Source organism: Heterocephalus glaber, unplaced genomic scaffold (genome assembly GCF_053883595.1).
Source record: "Heterocephalus glaber isolate CG9 unplaced genomic scaffold, H.glaber_assembly_v1.0 deba00001457, whole genome shotgun sequence".
NCBI classification, from domain to species: domain Eukaryota; kingdom Metazoa; phylum Chordata; class Mammalia; order Rodentia; family Bathyergidae; genus Heterocephalus; species Heterocephalus glaber.
Window position 1 is genome coordinate 5,571,070 of NW_028258305.1, and position 17,633 is coordinate 5,588,702.

Genomic DNA, 17,633 nt, shown 5'->3' on the forward strand with positions numbered 1-17,633 from the left:
GACAAGCATGACAGACATACCAGGATTTAAATTCTGGCTTTGTGTCATCTATTTGACCTTCAGAAAATAATTCCACTGAGTTTGTTTCCTAACCTGTAGAAATGGAAACAATTATGGCAGTCTTAACAGTTGTTGAGAGGCTGCATTAAATAAAGTGATGTATTGGATAGAACTCAGTAGTGTCTGGTATATAGTAAACACCTAAATGCTTTTATTTGGGTTTGTTTTTAACATTTTCCCAATTGTTTCAATCCTTGCTTGCTTTGAGACATATGTATATATGTTATCATGGAGAAATGGTCATATAGCCTGAACAACAAAATGTGTTTAACAGACATTTCAGTTGGACAGGATCTGCCAGCAGAAAGAGAGAGTCTGTGCGTTTGTGCATGTGTGTGCATGTGTATGTGTGTGTGTTTCAGTATCTAACACTTAAAGAGACAAGTCCAAATACTCTTTATTTCCAAAGTTTAGCTATTTAAAGTATTTCACACTTAAGGTTCACAATTAAGGGAGATTCTGTTTTAAACAATATATATTTTTCTTTTGAAAGTTGTATTAGCACGTTGCAGAAACATTCACCTGAAGAAAATAGGAAAAAAGAATGAGTCATAAGGAATTAGATATGCTATTAATCAGCTCTTGATTATCTTCAGTAAAAGAGAGTGGAAATATATAAATAACACAATGCTGTATATAATACAGAACACACTTCTCTATCAGTTTAAATGTAGCCAAAAAGAATAGCATTTAGTTTTGTGTCCAAGCAGCTGGTCTGGAGATCAGTAATTGCTAAAAGGAATTTGAGATATTTATAATGTGCTAATAGATAATTAATCGGGAATTGATTCCACAAGGCAATGTAAAACACGTTTTATAATTATGTGATTCTTATAAGAAGTCACCTAAACTTATTTTTTTCTTCCCTCAGGTATAATGGGTCTCTCCCAAATGGTGATAGAGGAAGGCGGAAAAGTAGATTTGCTTTGTTTAAAAGACCTAAGGCAAATGGGGTGAAGCCCAGCACTGTGCATATTGCATGTACTCCTCAGGCTGCAAAGGTAAAAAATGAAAATAAAAAAGCTAAGTAAATTAACGTGGAGAAATTGAAAGATTTTTAAATGTTGTTTATATTTTCTAGCATTCCCCTCACATTTCTGTTTCAGAAATTTCCTTTTCTTGGATTGGAGAAGAGACTTTGGAGACATGATATTTGAAAAGCTACTGTATGAGGGGACATGGGCATGTTTTTAAATGACAAACCAGGACCAATGGGTGGAAATTAAAAGGAAACATTTCCATTCCTTACTATAAAAGGTTGACATGGGCCAGGGTTTTTTCTGGTAATGTTTAGAACTGTATGGCTCTCCACCCTGAGAAGTAGGGAGTTGCTATTCTTATTACTGCAGGGGCCTTGCCTGGGCTGGTGAAAGAATGTTGTGCATAACATGTATATTTAGGCATCAGAAGTCTGTTTGGATGAAGTAATTTTTTAGCTGAAGATCTTTGTCTAAGATTCTATCAATACCCCTTTTGTGTGTATGCATGTGTGGTGGCAGAGCAAGGGGGATGGTTATGACTCCCATAGCTTTTACCCTAGTCCCTTATACAAAGTAGATCTCAGTAGTTATTAGATTGAATAAAACCTCTAGAAGCAAATACTTAATTGTATTTACAGTGTAATTTCTTGCCTGTCTGGCTTTATTAATGCTTGTATACCCCCTTTCTTTTCCGTATCAAAATCTCCAGAACCTGGACCACCAGTTCAGGCCCTTGGACTTTTTCCAGAAATGATAGACAAGTAGAGGAAATTTCGGATCTTACATTTTTTTGCAAATTCCTTTATTTCCAGTTTTATAACACAAACTGAATTTGATATTTTCATGAACAAATAAGAAAACATAAAGAGCCATTTGACTCTGGAAGTACCTATACTAAGTAATTCTAGGATGTGCCTTCGTATTATGTACTGTCTGAGACTTAACTTTGTAAATTAAAGAAATGAGAAACTAAGCTCATAGCTTTAGTTCCTGCAAGAAATTGGATGTTTTATTTTGGTTTATATCCAGTTTGGTGTGTAAAACAGAGTACTCAAGTCTTGGCTAGGCCTCCTCTATTACTGTTTGGGAACCAGTGAGTGTAGAAAAGAGACAGTATCTTTTTAAGTGTTTGTTTTTGCTTCTTTGCAGAGAAGGTATGTGTTGAGCAAGTGGTGGAAATGAATGGCTTATTTATCCCAATCTGAGAGGCTTATTCCAGTATTTCCCCCACAAGAGTGTGCTTGGCATTTTGGTGTGCTATTCTTCATTGTGCAGAACTATCCTCCACATATTACAGGATATTTATTTAATATTCTTGATCTTCTAACCACCAAGGTCCCTTTGAGCTCAGATCATTGTGACAGCCAAAAAATGCACTTTCATATTTTCAGATGCCCTTTAGATAGCTCAGACTACCCTCTGATTGAGAACCATTATAAGGAAAAAATATTTATAATCTCTACCTCTAAAATGTCCAGTTTTGTATCTCTCTTCCAATTTTTTTATCATTTCCCTCATTTTTTCATTTTTATCAGGCAACAAAAATTGTAGGTATCAAAGGATTGACTCCTTTTTAAATTTTGGAGGAATATGTTAGGTTGTGAAGAAAACCTAGTTGTTTAATCTGGCAGTCATCTGAGATGAGTGATTAAAATGCTTTCTACCAGTTCAGTGAGACTCAAACATAACTGGACAATTCTTATTCCTAATTTCATTGTAACCTCAATAGCTAAAAAACAATTTCAAGCCACACAAAAGCCAGTGTTTTAAAATCTCTTTAGCCAGTAAGAATTAATTTCCAAAATACTAAGCAATTTGAAAATCGGTTGCTTAATGCTGAGTTTTTAGATTTTAAAACCTTTGATCCAATTATATAATTATATAATGTTCATGAGTACATAAATTTGTGGTTAAAAAAAATTAACAAAAATGGATATAAATCTTCTATACTGCATTCTGGAGATTGAATAGCTTTATGGACAAAGGAATACAGAGGGACTTCTAGGCAATCTCAAATATACAGACAGTTTGGGCCGGGGATTTAGCTCAGTGGTTCTGATGCCTGCCTCGCAAGTGCAAGGTCCCGAGTTTGATCCCTGGTACCCCCCCCCAAAAAAATACAGTTTAATTTATTTAAAAAAAAACAGAAACAAGTGTCATTTTAAACCTTGATAAAGCTAGTTAGTTATATCCAGGTGTTTGTTTATTCTCTGTGGGCATTTGAAAATGTTCTTAATCTTAAAGCTCTTGCTTTAAAGGCTTTATTTGATAAAAATTGAAACAAAGTAAAACATTAAAATGCCAAACCTTTAATTGAGAAACATTTTTTTCATTTAGCTTACTTGTTATGTGTAATCACTTTCTTTTGTCTTTGTATCTGTTTTTCTTTTATACAGCCTATTTTCACTTCCTTTCTGCAATGACTAGGTTCTCCACCCCACCCATATTATCAAGTTATATACATAGAAAATGCCTGAAAACAAAACTTTTAGCAAGGTTTTTTGTTTGAGATAAGTCAGAAGTACAGTCATAAGCATTGTATCCATTTCCTTTGGCAGTGTTTAATCATTCTATGAATTTTTCTGGATCTAACCCAACATAGGCAAACATTTGTCATCAGTAGAGTCACAGATTGGTTAGAAAACCATCTAACTCTGCTTATGGATTAATTTTATAGCTCTTTAAATAACTTTAAATATAATTCTGACTTACAAGATTTTGTATTTTCTCCTTATCAGAAAGATACTAAATACTGTTTTCGGTTTCTGTGTGGAATTTGATTTTGATCAATTTTAGTTTTAAATACTTACAAGGAAGAGCCACATTTTACAGTGTTTTTATTTTTTTTTTAATTATGTTCTTACTCTGTAACTTATTCTTCTGTATCCATTTACCCCGAGAGAAGACATTGTCACAACTGAGGTTGTACAAGAATTAGTAACCTTATTGGGCTTGGTGGTACACACTTGTAATCCCAGCACTTGGGAGGCTGAGGCAGGAGGATCGCTGCAAGTTTGAGGCTAGCCGGAACTACATAGTGAGTTTAAGGCTAGCCTGAACTACATAGCAAGACTCTGTCTCAAAACACCAAAAAAAAAAAAAAAAAAGGAAAGAAAAAAAATACTAACCTCAGCCCTCAGTTTCAAGGGGAGAAATAAATAACTGTATCATATATGTGACAAATAGTTTTACCTTCTTTAATGGAAAGGATTTTCTGATTTGGTTTACCTACCTACTAATTTTTGCCATTAACCCGTTTATTTATAGGCAATAAGCAATAAGGACCAGCATAGCATATCATATACTTTATCTCGGGCCCAGACAGTGGTGGTTGAATATACTCATGACAGCAACACCGATATGTTTCAGGTATTATATATAACATATGAATATCTTTTCTTTAAAAAGTCTGTTGTCACTAACTTTTGTTATGGCCAGATTTAAGGATTATTTTTAGAATGTATTGATTTCTAAACTTCACATGTAGAAGTCATTGTGGGATGGTTAAAAGATGGACTCTGGAATCAGAATTCCTGGTAAACATTAGTCACTCTATGCCTCAGTGCAGATAATAGAATCTCCCTCGTGACTGTTAGGAAGCTTAAATGAGTTTGTGCATGCAAAGTACTCAGAGCTGTACCAGCTACCGAGTAAACTCTTAGTAAATGTTGGCTATTAATATCCAAAAATAAAAAAGCATAAATATTTTGCACATATTTATGACTTTTTATGCCACTGCTTCCCACCTTCCTCTCAAGGCAACAGAAAGTTCAGACAATTTCTAACGATTCATATCATACATGTGAAGTCACTAATGAATGAGCTACTGGTAGTATACACACATATTTGGTCATAGGTACTGGTACAACAAAAGTTTGTTTTTTCTCTCATTCTTTGTACCAATGCAGTACTGGTATTTTTACAAATTGATATATTTATAGAACAGTCAAGCCTAAAGATGTAAACAAAATTCTTGATCTCTTCTCTTGGATTTTCTAAACAAAAAAAATTCTGGATTTTCTAAAGAAACCTAAGCAGGATATAAATATAGATTGCCTGATAATGTTGTTCTTATAATTCTTGTCCCAATTTTCCATTTTTCTTTATTTTACATGATAAAATAAGGACACTCCCCCCCCCATACCAGGGATTGAACTCAGGACCTTGTGCTTACAAGGCAGGTGTGGTGCCACTGAGCTACATCCTCGGGCCTAAGGACATTTGTGTCTTCCTTGCTTCCTTGCTTTTATCAAAACTAACAATATCCTTAAGAAGATAAAGGTTTTGATCTCAACAAAAACCTAACATAAAGCTTTAGAATAATTTTTCATATTTTATTTCACTGATAAGCATTTAAAGTGGTTGCGTGTAGCTTTTTTTTTTTACAAAATCAGGATGCTACCTAGCCTGAGCATGGTGACACACACCTATAATCTTAGCACTCTGGGAGGCTGATGCAGGGGAATTGCAAGCTTGAGCCTAGCCCGGACAATTAACAAGACCCTGTCTTAAAATTTTAAAAATACTTTTAAAAAAAATTTTTAAATATAAAAAGAGCCAATGTAACTCAGTGCCTAGTCTCTCAGTTCAATCTGTGTTGCTGCAAAAAGATGATTGGTGGACAGAAAGATAGATACTTGATCACAGACTGGAGTTTTGGCTTCAAAACATACCTTGTAATTGTTATCCCTTTTATAGTTGGTTTTCTCCTTTTCATAGAGTATAAAATTTTTCCTAGTGTCACAGATTAATTACACCTTTTCTACAGGCATAGTACCTATGGAAAAATCCAAACATTTCTGCATCAAAAAGCCTGAAATATATCAAGTACCCAAACTACCCTAGTAAACTCTTTGAGGAACTGGTTTTATAAACATTTTGCATTATCTGAACATTTTTTAAATGTTTAATCCATCAGTGCTATACTAATGTGTAAATGTAAAGTACAGATTTCTGATTGAGGGGAGAAAGGGTAGAGAAAAGTCTTTTAAAGTGTAGTGCCTTTTATCTGGACCTTTTTATCAGAATTAACAGGGTTTTTGCTAACAACCAGTAGAAAAGCATCTGGCAAATGAGATGGCAGAAAAATGTTAGTATGGTAGAAGATTAATGAGTGAGCTGCTGGTAGTACTGTATACTTTATACAGAAATGGCAAGAAATCAAGCTGGATTGATAGAAACTTCTTTTCTAACTCTTACTGTGTGTGTTTGTGTACTGGGGATCAGATCCAGTGCCTCCCGCGTACTAGGCAGGCACTCTACCACTGAACTGTACCCCCAGCCCAACATCTATATTTTTAAAGCCAACAGAAGCACTTAAGAGGAAGAATTACTGGCATTTATCATATCAAATTATGTTTTGACATCTGATCATATTTGAGTAAGTTTTTCTTTTTATGGATTTTAAGCTTTCTTTATTCTCACTTGCCATTAGCAATATTGCTTTGATAACTTCAGTCTTCTCCGAGGCCCAGATCAAATGTTGACTCTGGAACTCTTCCCAAATAAGAACTGCTTCTGTCTGATTCTCAATATTACTCCTCACTCTAGTCCTTGACCTATACCTTTTGTCATTAAAAAGCCTTTTAATTTTTCGAAGTCTTTTTAATTTCAAAGGTCTGAGGATGTTTTCTTCAGATAGCATTATCTTAAAATTTTTTAAAAGGGGAAATCCAATCTTATATATGCTAACTAACCTAAAACTATCCAAACTAAACATAAAGGCTTCAGTTTTTATTCAAAATGCTAAAGGGTTTTATCTAAAAGTATGATCTTAATGAGGAACTCTTGAGGTTCGCTATGCAAAGAATTACGTTTAAGAGTTAGTATCTTTGAGGCCGCAGATTTAGGTCAGTGGTGCCGTCGCCTTCCTGGCAAGTGCAAGGTCCTGAGTTCAATCCCCGTTACCACCAAAAAAAAAAAGAATATATTCGTAAAGTGTTAGTGTTTTTCTCAGTACCCACATTCTTCAGTTTTATAATACCGCTTTGTAACAAAGATATTAACAAAGTGGTAATTTGTGAATGTCACTTTTGTCATCTATTCTACTGATTTCATTTTTTCATTTCAACTTTCAAAATAAAGGTAATTTATTATTTACTAGGTAGTATTTCTGAAGATGTTTTTAATTCTCTGACACCTCACCAGTCAGAACTCTTTATCTGAGAAGGTTGTCTCTGAGAAATAGGAGCAAGATTCAACAAGAAAATGAAAAGGACATCTAAGTGTATACAATAAATGCCACAAAGTCCAGCACTGAAATTTTTTGTTTTTCCTGGAGAATCCTTCAGGCTGTCACCAAGAACTGTTTGAAATACTTTTCTTTTAAGTTTGGTTTATTTGATTTCTCCACCAATATCAGAATGATAGTAGCTGGTCAGAGGAGAGACTTGTTGCTGAAAACAAGCATGACCAAAAGCAAGAAATGATATCTTATAACCTGATGGAAAAAAAATGGGAAAAATCTGTGAAGTGTATGCACGAAAGAACTTAAAACAAGGCTGTGCAGTCCCTTAACATAAAGATTGCATAAGAATTTAAAACAAGGCTGTGTAGTCCCTTAACATAAGGATCAGTATTCTTGTAGCACCTGGAGACATCATTGCATTTCAGCTTTATAGAAGTAATACTCATAATGATCTGGAGTCATCATAATAGATTTACTTATTTGTTCAATATGTTATATTTTAAAAGATAGAGTAATCTATTATGAGAAACCAGGTGTAAAGACCTAGGCCTGGGTTCAGCTCTCCTTGAGACTTGGAGGAGGGGATTGCAAGCCATGGGGGGTGGGGGGGCTATGCCCTGGCATGCTGGCTCCAACCAGTTTCAAGGAGTGAATCAACTACAGCTAAAGTCTGATTAAAGAATATACACACTTGGGTATAGTCTGCAAATTGAGAATCTGATGAACTTTCCCTGAGCCCTGGAACACGTAATTGTTTGCTGCTTCTTTGTGTGAGTCTAATAAAAGTGAGGAGCACTGACAGATTGGGACTCTATTTGTCCACTAGAGGCAGAGAGTCCCCTGGCCTTTGTCTTCCAAATTATCTTTGTGTCTTTTGTCTTTAGTGTTCGTTGGTTTCCCAGTTGTGGATAAACTCATAGGCTGGTTCCTACAATCCATGATAGGCATAATTCCACCCAAAAAGGTCAAAGTCTGAAGCCATCTAGAAATTTCACCCATCTGAACTTTCATTTCCCTGAGAGTTTCATACATTCTGTCGTAAGTTCCCACTTAATTCTATGCTCCACGTGATGATGACATCAGAGACAGTTTTTCTTTTTGGTACTGGGGCTCAAACTCAGGGCTTTGTGCTTGCCAGGCAGGCACATTGCAGAGAGAGTCTTAACAGATTAGTTTTCAAGGATATAGATGCTCCCAAAGTTAAATATGATAAGTTTAAGCTTTAAAAATTCAGAGGCTTCATGTTTCATTGCCTTTATTGAGTGGATTTTCCATTGTATTCTTTTAATGGGTCTTACAGGTATTTCTTTTTCTTATAGATTGGTCGGTCCACTGAAAGTCCTATTGATTTTGTAGTAACTGACACAGTTCCTGGAAGTCAGAGCAATTCTGATACACAGTCAGTGCAAAGCACTATATCAAGATTCGCCTGTAGAATCATCTGTGAACGGAATCCCCCTTTTACAGCACGGATTTATGCTGCAGGATTTGATTCATCAAAAAACATCTTTCTTGGGGTAGGAAGCTTTTTTTTCCTAAATGATGCATTCTTTTATACTAGTTTCTAGTTTGAAATTACAAATAAATGAAAGCTCACTATTGTTCTTTCTATAGGAAAAAGCTGCCAAATGGAAGACATCTGATGGGCAGATGGATGGCTTGACAACTAATGGTGTTCTTGTGATGCATCCACGCAATGGGTTCACAGAAGACTCTAAGCCCGGAATATGGAGAGAAATATCAGTGTGCGGAAATGTATTCAGCCTGCGTGAAACCAGATCAGCTCAGCAAAGAGGAAAAATGGTAAGTAGGACTGGAGATTTAGCTCAGTGGTTCTACAACCTGCCTTGCAAGCGCAGGGTCCAGAGTTTGATCCCTGGTACCAAAAAATAAAGACAGACTCTTAAAGGAAAAATGGTAAGTACTGAATGGTAGCTTCTTATGTAACATAAACACATAGGATGAGTTGGACTGAATACATTATGGATATTTTTAAGAAAGTCCTGAATCTATTGCTGACACAAAGAACTAAGTCTATCAATTATCAAACACTAACTACCAAATATTATACTAGAGAATAATATCTTAATGTTTCAGTTAGGAAATTATAAAAACTTAATCATTGACCATATTTACTTAATTGAAAATATTACACTATTGCTTAGCCAGATTTTTAATCATAAATTATCTGTAAGGCTAAAAAAGAAATGTATTTCCAGTACATAATGTTTACATTCCTTGTGTGGAGTTGGTACTTATACATGACACATCCTAATTTTTTTTCATTCCCTTTCCCTCCCCTCCAGCACTCCTCCCTTACCATTTGAGAAATATCCATCTCCCTACTTCCTCTTACCTTTTATTTTGCTCTTTTTTTTTTTTTTTTTGGTACCAGAGATCGAACTCAGAACCTTGCATTTGCGAGGCAGGCACCGGAACCACTGAGCTAAATCCCCGGCCCTATTTTGCTCTTTATTTATAATTTGAGTTTCTCATATAAGAGAATCCATGCAATATTTAAGCTTGTGTATTTGATTTGTTTCATTTAACTCTGTGGTCTCAAGGTGCAAACATACACTAATAGTTAAATTTCTAAAAATAATACTGAGGTATGATAAAAATATAGTGACTTTAAATGTTTTAAAAAATTATTATAGTAAATGACACATTTCTATTAATCCCTCTTACAATACTCCCTTTCACTAAAAACACATTTACCCCATCATCCCTCCCACTTTCTGAGACAATTCTGAAAGTCCTCTTTCATGAATGTCTTTGTGAGATATGATCAAAAATACAGTGAATGCAGCTGCTGAGTGCCATCCAGTGGAAAAACAGACTTAGGAAAACATGGTATATCATCATCCACCACATCTGGCATTGTGCAACTTGTAGCTCTTCCCAAAGTCAAAATTAGCATGAAGGGTTGAATCAGTTTAAGACCTCAGGACAGCCACAATAGTGCAACTAAAGGTTTACAAAAGAGAACTTGCAAGACTACATCAGAAAGTGGCAAGAACAATGGGATAATTGTGTTCCACATAGGGAGTAGAGGCTGATTGGTTTTCTTAAGGATGGTTAATGATGTACTGTAATAAACTTTTAAAGTGTAAACCATCACTGAATATTTGTCACACTGGATTTCTGTTCAGTATTTTATCCTTGATTTTCAAACTTATATTTTCATAACTGCTGTTAGTTTCTTGAATATTTAGTGGATAATCCTAAGAAACCTCATTTCTTGAGTAAGGAACCAAAAGTCCTTACATGACCAAAAGTCTAATGTAAAAATCCAAAACATGCTGTTGACTGTGTTTTTTGTGGGATTTTTTTTCTCCTCTAGGTGGAAATTGAAACCAATCAGTTACAAGATGGCTCATTAATTGACCTCTGCGGTGCAACATTGCTCTGGCGTACTGCAGAAGGCCTTTCCCACACTCCTACCGTGAAGCATTTAGAAGCTTTGAGACAGGAAATTAATGCAGCAAGACCTCAGTGCCCTGTAGGGTTCAACACACTAGCATTTCCCAGTATGAAGAGGAAAGATGTTGTAGATGAGAAACAACCTTGGGTATATCTAAACTGCGGTCATGTACATGGCTATCATAACTGGGGAAACAAAGAAGAACGTGATGGAAAAGATCGTGAATGTCCCATGTGTAGGTCTGTTGGTCCCTATGTCCCTCTGTGGCTTGGATGTGAAGCTGGATTTTATGTGGACGCCGGCCCTCCAACACATGCGTTTAGCCCTTGTGGGCATGTGTGTTCAGAGAAGACAACAGCCTATTGGTCCCAAATCCCGCTTCCTCATGGTACTCATACTTTTCATGCAGCCTGTCCCTTTTGTGCACATCAGTTGGCTGGTGAACAAGGCTACATCAGACTTATTTTCCAAGGACCACTAGACTAACAAACAGTTGTCCTCCAGGACTACGTTATAAATTTATAAGCTAAGTGAGTTGGGTTTTCCAACCTGTTGTCCACGTTACAGTTTCTCTGCTCTGGTTATTTGCATTAAGATGAAAAATTTTTTTAAACATTTATAATAAATAATATCAATTTCTGAGCAAAAACCTGGGAAATTCAAGTAAGAGAATTTTTGAAAGTACCAGACTTCTGAATTCTGAGTTTTTGAAAATATATTTTGAGGAGAAAAAGACAAAGTCTAATTTGATGCCTTCATTTTAGTGTTTTTGAATCACCCATCCTCAGTATTGAGAAATTGTTTTGTATAACTGAGGGTACTGTTGGTTCATACTATGTTAGTTTACAGTTTGTTGCAAACATTGTAAAATACAGCAACATGTATATTAACTTTTTTTTCTATTTATCTTTATTTTAGAAAATATCTTAGAATGTACTTGATAGAGTAGCATGGTAATGATGGTTTCACACCTTTAGTGTGAATGGTAGCTTAGTGAGCACATAGCTCAAGATTTGCCAAGTTAGGAAGAAGGACAAGAAAGCCTCTTTTTCCACCCCCATCTAAGTGTAGAATTTGGTAAATTAAAATACTTTAAAATCAAATTCATATTAATTACCATTGTGTAAGAGGTATTTGTTTTTAACCACATTGAAGATAATCAGGAAAGATTTTTTTCCTTAATGTTTCTCTGAAGTGTAGTACTATAACAAAAACTTAATGCTAAGAAATATTTTATATGCTCCTTTGAATATGCAATTATCTATTTTTCTCCCATGATAACTAATCTTTTTTTAGTATCAGTAACATTTGGCATGTTTAGTTTTTGGATAAACTGTAGTTCATCTGTTTGCAGTTGCTAGAAAAAAAATCACTTCCATAAGAAAAAGCATAAATTAACAAGAAAAGAACGTAACTTGATTTGCTTTTAGAAAAAGAAATGCTTAATTATTCTGTATTTGGTTTAAGCATTAGAAAATCTAGAGGTATAAAGGATTGAAGGACAGTTGTGCTCCCCCCCCTTTAACCTAGCAGACCAGCCTTAACTGTGGGCTTGAATCCTAAGGAGTGTTGCCACAGCATGACTCAAATAAAGGTTCGGTTGGCACAGGAGCACCAGCGACAGCAGGGTGGAGGGACACACTTTAAAGGTCTGTTTATGCTCTACTACAGTAAGTCCTCTGCTTTCAGAAGCAAGAAAAAAATTTCTCCTCTCAAACCCCTCTTAAATGCACCACAAAGAAAGTACAGACCATTGCACTACATCAACCCTTTTTGATACTTGTAGAAATCAATATACTTTTAAATTAAATAGCATCATTTTTTTTAGTCTTATTTCCTTTAGTTCAAAAAGTTGTATGATACTTAACTGACAGTAGCAAATTTTTGTATGTGATAGCATAGCTTTAATTTATCATATTACATCACTGTTCAGATTTTTTTGTTGTTTAAAAAAAACTTGTCACTTAGAAGCCATGAACTATTTTATTTTACTTTGTCAGAATTCCTTGTTTTTAAAAATGATCATTTGGGTTCACTCAGGAAATGCATGTCAGGAAACTTGTATTATAAGTTTTTTAGTTGTGATGTATCAGTAACTGCTGTTATCCCTTTTTCAAAGAAATATAATTGATTTTGAAGTTTTCTAGATTGTCACATGCTTTGTGACTAATGCAAGGAAATCAAGTCCTGTTGTATTTGTTCTAGTTATTTCTATTCAGGCTATATATTGTAGCTTAATTTTTATTTGCAATTAATTTATTCAAACTAAGTAAATACTTTTCAAAATAGATAATTTGAGTTTGTCTCTGTGAGTTCCTTTTTGTATAGCAAGAGTGGGAAACCAGAAGTGAAATCTAGACGAATCCACACCATATTTTAAGAATATTCATTTGAAATAGATGTGAAGTTTGCACTTAATATGACACTTGTTTTTTTCCTCTTGTTGTACTGGGAATGAATCCAGGGCCTCTTGCATGCCACTGAGCTACACCCCAAGTCTTATTCTATTTTCTTGTTAGTTTATTAGTACATGTTTGCAGTACATAGTGTATATATTCTTGGTGTGGAATTAGTACATGTACAAACTTATCCCAGTTTCTTTTTTTCATCGCTTATTCCTTCACTTTTGCGAAGAATCTATCTCCCTTCTTCCTATTATTTTGCTCTTTGTTTTTACCCTGGGTTTGAAACAGAGTGGCTAAGTTGTCCAAGTTGGCCTCAGGGTTGTGATCCTCCTGTCTCCCAAGTAGCTGGAAGTGTAAGAGTGTGCCACCACACCAGGCAGTGTAACCCTTGAAAGTCTCTGATTCTCTTTGGAAATAATCTCTTATTTATTAATAAAGGAACTTGATGGTGGCTAAAAAATGAAGCCCTTCTCTAAGTGAAGTCCCTAGAGAGTTGGCTTTTTGTAGTTGCATAGTAGTACTTCAGTGATCATAAAATTTCATGTGCTTCCTCGAGCACCAGAATTTCCTTCTGGCACTTGGGGAAAACCTGGTTCAAATTCTGTCAAATTCAAGTTTTTAAAATGTAGGCAGTGTAAATCATTAGGTGTTTTCTGTTCAAGCACTTTGAATGTTAGTTTTGTCATTTTGCCAGTGCCTAATAGAACACTTACTTGTATTAAAGTAATAATCAGTATCTTAAGTCTCTTAAATGCACTCTCAAGAAGGAGAATCCTTACAGCTTAACTCTGTTATCAAAGCAATTTCATACTTAAGTTATTTAATTTATGTGGGGAATTCAGTTTTCTTTCATCTAACATGTTAGTCAAAGTAAAACATGTAGGGCAGACATTCAGTCTTTTTACCAGATTATCCTCTTGAAGCCATAATTCATATAAAAATCTTCTGGTACATGTAAAGCAGGGTAGAAATAATAATGCAAATATATAACATCTAATATTTGAGTATTCCTACTACACTTTATCCTTAAGATACCTCAACAACCAAGAGTGATACATGACCTTCTCACACAGACTTAGTAAAGGCATCAATAAAAATCCATCCATTATTCCTGGGCTGCGGATTTAGTTCAGTGGTGCCATGCCCGCCTTGCAAGCGCAGGGTTCTGAGTTCAATTCCCAGTACCCCCCCCCCCAAATCCATTCCTTTAAGTGTATAAGATAAATAATTTTAACACTTTGGCCCTTAATTCCAATCCATCATCTTGTGCTGCCCTACTTCAGAAATGCTTAGGTAATAGATCTGCAGTCTATCCCTTTTTCTGTATGCTCTTAAGCATTAAGCTTAGTAAAAATTAATGCTTAGTAATCATTAAGCTGTAGTAAATCAAATGAGCAAAACTACCTAATTGCTATATCTAATACTCCCACTTTCAGAATTATTCATATAAAATGTACTTTAATAACTTGGCTTCAAATTTTATCTACTTATATATATTAGAATACTATCCATCGAGTATTGCTGTAAATAATGGGTTGATGTACCAGGAAGAAAAGATCCCTACCTTAATGTGATTTGTATTGTAGTGGGGAAGATAGGAATGAGTAAGAAAAAAGTAAAAAATACAATATGATAGGAAGAGCGCTGAGGGACAAACAGAAAAGGGAGGTACAAAATATGTTGAGGGATGTAGTGTTTATGGTATCAAATAGGGCCAGGGAAAGTCCCACTGAGAAGATGTTATTTGAGTAGATTTGAAGGAGCTGAAGCATGTGGTTACTTAGGAGATGACCATTTAGGCACAAGAAAGTCATCACAAGGACCGTGAAATAGAAGCTTGCCCAGAATACTTTTATAAAAGCAAAGAAGCCAATGTGGCTAAGTGATATGAAAAAGGGGAAGAGTAGTAGTTAAAATGACAGTAGTAGTAGGAGAATTTGGGATGAAATAGGATTATGAAAGGTCTCCTGAGATTCGGGGCTTGTATCCTGAGTGGTATGGAAGACTTTGGAGGGTTTTGAATATGGGAGTGACATGATCTGACTGATAACCGTAATAGGATCCAAACAGACTAAAGGTGAGGGGAGAAAGACTTGAAGTAATCCTGGAGAGATGATAGTGGCTGGGATCAAGGTGGTGACATGGAGACAATTGGAGAAGTGATCAGATTCAGGTGTTTTTGCAGACAGCTGACAGCATTTGCTGGCAGATCAGCTATGGAATGTAAACAAAGAAATCAAGAATGATTCCACTCAGGTATCCGGGTGTAGCTCTGGTACAACACAAAGCTCCGAGTTCAACTCCCAACACACACCCCCACACAAAGACTTGGCTCAGTCAGTCAGCTTCAACAACTGGAAGAAGAGAATTCATAAGGGAGCAGGCACATTGACGGTGCAATCAGGAACATCAGATTGAAGGCCCTTTTACATAAGATTTCTGCCAAATGTGGAATGTCTTCACTTTCTTTCTAACTACTATTAAAGTTCTCAACTGTTAGGATGATCAGTGTCTTCTATACACCCTGTGCGTTTAGAAATGAATCAACAAAGTATTCCTCTGGGTTAATGGTGAACTGACTTCCTTTCATTGAAATAGAGTTGGGACAGCTCTCATGTTTCTCTCTTTGCTTTGGCTACTCTGAGGAAATGAAATTCTGTTTTCAGCTGCAGTAACTTCCTTTAACTGAAATATTCTGATAGTTTTTCTTCCTCCTCACCCATATACTCCTTTTTACTTGGCTTTTGTGTTTTTAAATAAATCCTCCCCAGTTTTCTTGAATCTTAATATGTAACTGCTTCAAAATCCCTTTTGGCAGTGACAGTACAAGTTTGTGTTTTTTCATGAAGTGTTTTTTTTTTTTTAAATATTTAAGTACTTACAAAAAAACAATTCTTGAACCTATTTTATAAATGCAGCTTTTAATATCCAGTTTCCCTGAAGGAAATATGCCTCTTTTTTATAATTATCAACAGAAAAGGGAATAAATAAAAGTTTTCCTAATGTCATAAATTATCATATCATTGTGTTGGATGATGTGATGAGAATGCTAGGTTCGTTAGGTCCATAATAGATAGTAAACCCATCTGTGTAAGTCAGAACAAAGCCACAGCATAAAATAAATTCATCACAGCTAACACTTGTTTGCTCTTTGTCAAACACTGTTCTAAATGCACTATACTAACAATATTAGAGATACTTAAAACTCAAAAATTCTTAGGATCTAGGAATGATTATCTCCATTTTGCAGTGGAGACCAGCCAGAGCCATGTAACTCACCCGAGCTTCACGTGGTTAATAGTGGAAAGACTCAGAATTTGAACTTTGAAGGTTTCACCTTGTGTATACAGAGCCACCATATTTTCTGCTTCCCTCGTTTTAGTGTTGGAATGCACTGAAGGGATTCTTTTGCAGGTTGGTAAATAAGTATCATGCATACGTGATACTGAGCCATGTGGTGGATGCTCAAAAACTATTCCTTGGATGATGAAAGAAAACTGGGAACTCAACTTTTAAGCTACCAAAACAGTCTCAGAATTAGCACATTAGCAAAAAATCTTAAGAATCATTACAGAAGATATTTGTTCAGAAAATGAATTTATCTAGGCTGAAAAGAGTCAAGAGAAAAGGAGACACTATAAAAGTGGCATTAACTGGGAGTTTGACAGGACAGCAAGAAGAAAACCATGGATGGTGCTCGAAGAGAATAAAAACGATTATGGAGAAAAGAGAAGAAATACCAATTGAAGTAAAAAAGCTTATCATCTGGGTTGGGGATTTAGTTCAGTGGTCCTGGCACCTGCCTCACAAGCACAAGGTCCTGAGTTCAATCCCCGGTACCAAGAAAAAAAAAAGCATCATCAAACATTTAAGTTTTTGAGAACTTACTGATGAAGGAAGACAGTATTGAAAGGGGAAATTAAGATTAGATTTCCTGAAGTTGTATTACACTATTACTGTAAAACTTATTTTTTAAAAAATAGAATATAAATTCAGGAACTCATGGCAATCAAGTTACAGATGAGGAAACCAAAGCCTAGTCAGGTAAAGTGATTATTGATAGATCTAATATTAGAACCTCAACCCTCTGTCTCTATCCTCATTCCTTTATCATAAATTTGAATCACCAAGATTTGGTTATATTCCATGTTTTAATTACTGAAGCAGAGCTAAGTAGCTTTATTTTTAATTTACAAGTCTGCAGAATGAAAATAACTTTTGTCATGCAAACAATAATTCCCAATTGTAAGAGACAGTCTGCTTCAGATTTCATTATTCCTAGTTTGGAAATGAAAGGCAAAAGTATAAGGGAAGAGAATCAAGAGTTTTGCTAGGTACAGTGGCATACTTCTGTAGTCCCAACTGTGAGAACTGCTTCAGGCCAAAAGTTCCAGGGCAGCCTGCATAACATAGCTAGACCCCAGTAGTTTCCCTTGCAGCCCTCTGGTATTTTATGTAAACTCAGCAAACATGAATTCTCACTCAATGACATGGCTCGTATTTTACTTTTATACTTATGGTGAAGTAGGAGTGTTACTTTGGATACCAGAAAGTTTCAGAATGCAGGAATTCAATGC

The 17,633-nt window shown here is 35.5% G+C and overlaps 1 protein-coding gene across 3 annotated transcripts in view; it reads left to right on the plus strand.

Annotated features, from left to right (window-relative positions):
- Peli1 (pellino E3 ubiquitin protein ligase 1) overlaps window positions 1–13,516 on the plus strand; it is a 55,235-nt gene extending 41,719 nt beyond the window's left edge. For all 3 annotated transcript variants that reach the window (XM_004849978.4, XM_087216322.1, XM_087216323.1), the window contains exons 3-7: window positions 932–1,061; window positions 4,308–4,409; window positions 8,547–8,744; window positions 8,842–9,030; window positions 10,571–13,516. In XM_004849978.4, coding sequence (XP_004850035.2) covers window positions 932–1,061; window positions 4,308–4,409; window positions 8,547–8,744; window positions 8,842–9,030; window positions 10,571–11,137 — 1,186 coding nt within the window. In that variant the 3' untranslated portion in view covers window positions 11,138–13,516. The remainder of the gene's footprint in view (window positions 1–931; window positions 1,062–4,307; window positions 4,410–8,546; window positions 8,745–8,841; window positions 9,031–10,570) is intronic.
- The last annotated feature ends 4,117 nt before the right edge of the window (window positions 13,517–17,633 follow it).